The 6,685-nt window shown below is 52.7% G+C and overlaps 1 protein-coding gene across 1 annotated transcript; it reads right to left on the reverse strand.

Annotated features, from left to right (window-relative positions):
* Positions 1–978: 978 nt before the first annotated feature.
* On the reverse strand, positions 979–6,486 carry LOC123254742 (histone-lysine N-methyltransferase SETD1B-like; the record flags this gene model as incomplete). The annotated part of the gene is made up of 4 exons (XM_044683684.1): positions 6,331–6,486; positions 5,810–5,905; positions 4,849–5,119; positions 979–1,091 (listed from the first exon to the last, which is right to left on the reverse strand). Coding segments are annotated over exons 1-4 (636 nt in total), but the record flags the coding sequence as incomplete, so codon positions are not given.
* Positions 6,487–6,685: the final 199 nt, after the last annotated feature.

Raw genomic sequence — 6,685 nt, forward strand, 5'->3', positions numbered from 1 at the left:
GGAGGGAAGGAAGGAAGGAGGGAGGGAAGGAAGGAGGGAGGGAAGGAAGGAAGGTGAGAAGGAAAGCAGGAAGGAAAGAATAAAGGAGGGAAGGAAGAAAGGAAGGAAGGAATGAAGGAAGGGAGAAAGGAAGGAGGGAGGAAGGAGAGCAGTAGTCCCTGGATGGGCTCCCTGATCATGTTTTGGGCAAGTGGCTCAGAACTACCAATGAGGATGGACGAGGATCTACATAGCAGAACACTTGCTAGACTTAGTCATTTTTCTGAGGTTCTAGTCCAAGTTCAGCCACTATGAGTTCTAGGGTAAGGTCTACCTCTTGGGAGAACCTGTTTCCTCAGGTTCTAAAACAAAGGGTTTGACTAGAATATCTCCAAGTTGTCTTCCACCTGGGACCAGGAACAACCAGACTGTGAGCTCCCCAAGGACTGTGGGTTCCTCTGCTCCTTGTGCTTGGAACAGGAATGGGGAACACAATGGGTTCTCATGGGAGATGTGGGGAAGAGCTCCCTTCCTCTTAGGTTGGAACTGCTCTGGACTGTGACAAACAGAGCAATTAATGAACAGGAGGCTCCAGAGTCAGGAAAGATACCTCCCCACTTCTCATCTTTCCCCTTTTAACTAACTAGTTCCGAAGAGTTTGCATTCTGCTTTTCACACACATTCTCTTATCTAAGCTCTGCAACTACCATGGGCCATAAGTACTGCTGGTATCATTGCCCCCATTCTACAGATGTGAAAACTGAGCCTAAAAGAGGTAAAGTTACTCACCAATGGTCATACAATGTCAGAGAAAAGATCTGAACCCAGGTCTTCCTTCCTCCAAGTCCAGCACTGACCATCCCTCTAAAACCACTTCTTTCATGGCCTCCTCCCCTGCCCCTGATTCAGAGGCAAGCCCCCAAGGGTCAGCTAGGGCTGAGAAAAGTCAGGAGAAAGGAAGGGAATCTCAGGGGCTCCACTAGGCATGGCCTGACTCACCTGCAAAGTTTTATTGACTGTCGGGGAGGTTTCCAGCTCGATGCCCACTGGGAGGGTCTGGGGAGTGTAGAGGCCATTCACCAGCAACTCGTAGAATCGCATTCGAGTTTCGCCTGCGCAGACCACGGGGAAGAAGACGTCTCATTAAGTGAGCAGGGACGACCTGGCCTCTTACCTCTGCACTCACTGAATGCCTGCTTGCCAGGGACCGCCGGGGACAGCCCTGGCTCTACAGGGACAGCTGTGAAAATAAGGCATGGACCGGTACAGGATAGAGAAGGGAAATGTCTTTTTTCTCTGTTGATCCCAACTGGCAGTGACACACGCCTGGCCCGTTCTGCTAAAGGCTGTGGGACGGGATCAGCTGGGTGGGTAACCTTGAGCAAGTCTCTGCCTTCCCTTTGAAAAGGAAGGGTTAGGGCTAAGATGGTTCTAAAGCAGGGGTCGGCAACGTATGGCTCTTTCTGCAGGAGCCATAAAGTCCATTTTTTTTCAGGCGCTGTTACAGGAGCGGCACTGTGAGCACTGTACGGCTCTCATGAAATTACATTTTAAAAAATGTGGCGTTTATGGCTCTCACGGCCAAAAAGGTTGCCGTCCCCTGGTCTAAAGCCTTTCTCACTTCTGATGCCTTCAATGGGCCTAATTCTCCCTTTCCCCAACAGGGTTATGGTCCAGGTGGCTATGAAGACCAAAACAGGACCTCCTAGGAGCATCACAGGGATTCAGTGGGTAGAGCCAGACATTCCTGGGTTCAAATCTGGCCTCAGACATTTCCCAGCTGGGTGATCCTGGGCAAGTCCCTTAACCCCAGCTACCCAGCCCTTACCACTCTTCTGCCTTGGAGCCAATACTTAGCATCAATTCCAAGACAGAAGGCAAGAGTTCAAAAACAAAAGACAGGCCCCATTCTGCTGGGTGGCAGGGGGGACCTTCTCCCTGTAACTAGACTCTTCCCTAGCTACTCCCCGCCTTTTCCCCTCCTGGACATTCAGAAGCTAAGCTCAGCCTGCGAATGGCTCTTCCCTCTCCAGACAGTGGGGTGCATGGAAGCAAGCTCAATTTCTTCAAGACATCCTTACGGGCCCATCCATGTATCAAGTACTCTTCGGGTAATTAAAGTTCCACAGTCAGGGCGCCGAGGAAGCCACCAATCCCCACAAGGCACCTGTCTTTGACCTCGAGGGGTTGGCATTCCACCAGAAGACTTTGTCAACCTGTTCTCTGGGAGCCCAGATGCCTCAGAACCAGGGACGAGAAGGAGGGAGAGCCCCTGAACTCCCCGAGATTGTTTTTTTAAGCCCTTCCCTTCTCCTGTAGAATCAAGCAGGAAGGCCTGGGCACGCAGTGGGGATCGAGTGACTTCCTCAGTTATACACACAGCTAGGAAGTGTGTGAGGCCAGATTTGAACCGAGGACCCCTCATCCCTAGGCCTGGCTCTCAATTCACGGAGCCACCTTACCTAACACCCCCCCTCCTGACTATTTTTTTTTTTTATAACTTCAACTTGTTGGAGGATACTGTTGAAAGAGGTCTGTGGTGAGGGCAGAACACATCACTGGGTGGATACACTGTAACTATCTAGTAGTTAAAGGAAGCATCATATCCCAGGTCTAAACCCAGAAGGAAGCTCAGAGGCCATTCAGTTCTACGTTATTTTACAGATGGGGAAACTGAGGACTAAAGAAGGGGCTTACTCAAGGGAGCAGGGAAAGAGAACCTAAACTGGGCCCTGTGACTTTGGGTTCAGAGCTGCCAATCACAGCATCTCAAGCATTGTACCCTTTGGCCAAAAAGTCAATGTTCATTCATTCATTCATTCATTGCTTTATTTTCCAAAGGCTTACTTTCTAACTTAGAATTGCTACTAAGTATCAGTTCCAAGGCGAAAGAGTGGCGAGGGCTAGGCGATGGGGGTAAAGTGGCTCGCCCAGGGGTGTACATAGACATCTGAGGCCAGATTTGAGCCCTGGACTTCCAGGCCTGGCTCTCTAGCCACTGAGCCGTCTAGCTGCCCCCCAACATTCACTGATACCAAGTCCTGGGCACGTGGGTGAGACCAGGCCCAAAGAAGCCACTTCCTCTCCTTCTTTGCTCCTATTCCGAGCCATCCCTTCCCCCTAATCCCTCCAGCTAAAAAGGTATCATCAGCCTCCTCTGCCAGAACTACTGGCCCATGGAGCCTCACAGCTGCAGACAACCCAGACCGGATGGTGAGCCCTTAATTATCAGTCTTTGTGTAACCCATGACCCCTCTAGGACAGGGCTGAGATATGCAAAGCACCTCTATTCCTTGAGTTACTGTCAGCTTTCCTCTTTTCTTGAAATACAAAATATCTTACTGGTATCTTCAGGCCCTTTCCAGGCAAGGTGGCCAAAGCGCCCAAGGGCGGCGGGGTATGTGGGCTGTGATCGGGGATGACTCTCTTTTGTAGCCTGTTAAGAGATCATACCTTAGCCCCCCTGGGGATCAGGAGATTCAGAACTTAAAAGCCACCAGAAATGAGAAAGGAGGGGAGCCGAGCCACTTCTCCCACTGTGCCTGGCACTGGGTTTGACAGGCAGTGATTAAGACCATGCTCTTTGATGGCAGGGGAAAGGACTCCCAGAATCCTTAAGAACTAGAGAAGGGCTGGCAGTGGCCAGATATGTTGTAGGAGGCGAAAGGAGGGAAGAGTATTCCCCCCCCTGGATTCTTTTAGCCTCGCTCTTCTTTGCCGATTCCAGGTATCTACACTAATGGTGCCCTGAAAACTAGAAAGGCAAGTCCTGTCTCACCAGTCACGGGCAGGCAGAGCCCACTCACACCCAGCCAGGCTTGTGCCACCCAGGAAACCACTCAAACTCGGGAACGCTGCCCAGTCTTTTCCTGGGTTTGGGGCAAAATGGGAGGCTTAGCAGGGCAGCAGGCACACTCTGTCTGTACTTTCCATTTGGGGCCGAATTCCTCCGGGCATCCAGGAGGCCCCAAAGCACAGAAAGGGAAATACTAATATGACTAAAACTCTCAGAAAGACCATCTGCCAACCAAGTTGAGTGGGTGCAGGCAGGGGTCCCTGGCACAGGCCACAGGGGGCCAGGAGAAAGCAAGGGGGGGGCAAGCAAGCAGCTCATTTCCAACCCTCTCCCTCTCCCCCCTCCCACGAGGGGCTCCCCTTCTCTGTTTTGAGGGGCAGACTGCACAGATATGTTCTTCCACGCTGTGGAGGGATTCCTGCAGAGAGGAAGTGTCGGTATCCCTTTAAGAGGGAGTGAGGAAAGAAACACACAGTTGTCAACCCCTGTGCAGGATTCTGAAGCTGCCCAGCTTCCATCATTCACTATTTATCAATGAAATAGCTGCCCCTGTTGCCATCCACAACTACGTGCCCCCCTTCTCATTCCATCACTTTATTTATACAAGGCCCTTTTAGACACTGTCTCCCAGCCCCCCTTCAGCAGGCACAAACACCCCGGTAAACAAAAGGGGGCCCCAACAGCACTGGGGACCATTTAAAACCAAGACACAAAGGTTGGTAGGTGGGAGCTCTGGAGGCACTAGGGGAACAGGGAAGCCCAACTGGGGCTAATTTTCTGAGTGGTCCCGGTGGGGGGGGGGCAAGGACCGGAGCATTTTGTAAATTACAGCTTGTCTCCTAGCAACAGACAACACATTGGGTTCCACGTGATTGGGGGGGGGCAAAAAAGGGGGAGGAGGCTTCAGAGGGGAAAAAAATGGAACTAAAGCCCTCCATTCCCTGGCTGAGCAGAGGGGGAAGGGGAAGCAGTTTTGAGAAGGAAAGATGAATGAGCAAGATGACACACTTCTTCCAACTTCCACCCTTCACCTTCCCGGCGGCAGCAGCAGCGGCGGCCCGAAATCTACCCACCTTTAGTGTCCAGCTCCACGTGAATGATGTTGCCCATGACCGAGGTGTTGTGTAAATGCTGCACAGCCTCCCGAGCCCCCTTCACGGTGGCAAAGACCACCTTGGCAATGCCCAGATGCTTCTTGTTCTTGGGGTTGTATAGGATCTCCACCTCCTCCACCTCCCCATATTTCTTGCACATGTCGGTCAGGAAGTTTTCCCTGATGTTGTCATTCAGTTTGGCAAAAGTCACCTGCTTGGGAGGCACCGGCCCCACGTAGAATTCATCGATCTGGGGGGGGTTGGGGGGTGGAGAAGGGAAAAATGAAAATTCAAAAGTAAACAGATCATGCCCCCAGCCCAGGGCGTGCAGCCAACGTGCCCCCTTACCCCAATCCAAAGGAGCCAGAAAAGAAAGAAAGACATACATACATTTTTTTTAAAAATGCACGCGGGCGGGGACTGAAAGCGGAGGATTAAATCGTTTGGAACGTGGAAGTCCTCCGGTTCAGAAGGAAGGGGGGGATACGAAACAGTTTCTCTCGCCTTCCCCTCCCCCTACTCTCCTGACGTAGCCCCCCACACACACACACTGGGGACCTTCCCCCTTTAAATGGAAGGGGAGGGCAGCCCTGGGGGGTGTTCCCTGGTGCCAGGGACACCCCCTTTCTCAAGAGCTGACCCCCCCCCCAGGGGATGTCTCTGGAAGCACACCCCTTTCCAGGCCAGTGGGACAAAGTATCCACTGCCTGCCTCCCTCCCTCGTCCACAATCTGGATGGGTTGTAGCAATGTTGACAGCAGAAGCCGGGCAGCTCCCGACACCAGTATGGCCCCCCCCCTTACTCCTCCCCACACACACACTCACACACACAGCCAGACAGGCGGGAACCGGGGCCATGTCCTTCCCAACGGTATTTTAGAACTCGGGGTAATCCCCCCCAGGAGTCCCAACTTCCCTGGCCAGGGAGAGGGGTCACTACCTTGAATTTGGGGACGCGAAGCTCCAACTCCTTGGTTTTTGTCCATGTCCTTCTGACCCTCGGGTCCTCGATTTTCACCGAGAGAAAGCACTGAGTCTGGGGGAGGGGGGGTGGGGAGGAGAGAAAAAAAATAGAGTTCTGAGATTGAAGGAGGGGGGAGGGTGGGAACACCTACAACTCCAGGGAAATGTGGATAGAGGAAGCAGCCCCTTCCCCTCCATGCTCCCTCCTCCCCCATGTGTCAAAAGTCAGGAGCTCAAAGAAGAAGGGGGGGGTGGGGGAGTGGGAACAAACCCGGCCGGACTTGAAGAAGGTGGGCTGGGAACCTGACAGTTGAACACTGTTTGTGGGGGGAGGCTACTGAGGGTTTCCCCCTGACGTTTCCCATCGAAAGGGGAGGGGGAGGTCCCAGCAGGTCCTCTGGCTCTTTGGGCCCTAGGAGGAGGAGGAGGAAGAAGGGGGGTGCTATCTATGTTTCAGCAAGGAAGGAAGGAAAGAAAGACACCCCCCACTCCACTCACAGCTTTGCTGAAATGCTGTCCATCGTAACGGTAGAGTTTGTGCTGCCCCTTCTTCAGCTCGGGGTCAATAATCAACTTGTAACTTCTCCAATGGTGGTTTCTCTTCTCCCCCGACGGTCCAGGCTGCTGGTGGTGGTGGTGGCTACTGCTCTCCATGCCGTTAACCCAACCTGAAAAACGACCGACACCAAGTTGTGTCTCTCCCGCAGCGGCAAGGGCGGCTTTCAAAAAATAAAAAAAAAAAAAAAAAAAAAAAGCCCCCCCAAAGCCTCCACCCCCCTCCCAGCCGAGCCTTCCCAGTCTCCAAAAAACCGGGTGATTATTTTTGTAAAAGAGAGAGCGGAGCAGCCAGCCA

Source organism: Gracilinanus agilis, unplaced genomic scaffold, assembly GCF_016433145.1.
Source record: "Gracilinanus agilis isolate LMUSP501 unplaced genomic scaffold, AgileGrace unplaced_scaffold31441, whole genome shotgun sequence".
Taxonomy (NCBI): Eukaryota; Metazoa; Chordata; class Mammalia; order Didelphimorphia; family Didelphidae; genus Gracilinanus; species Gracilinanus agilis.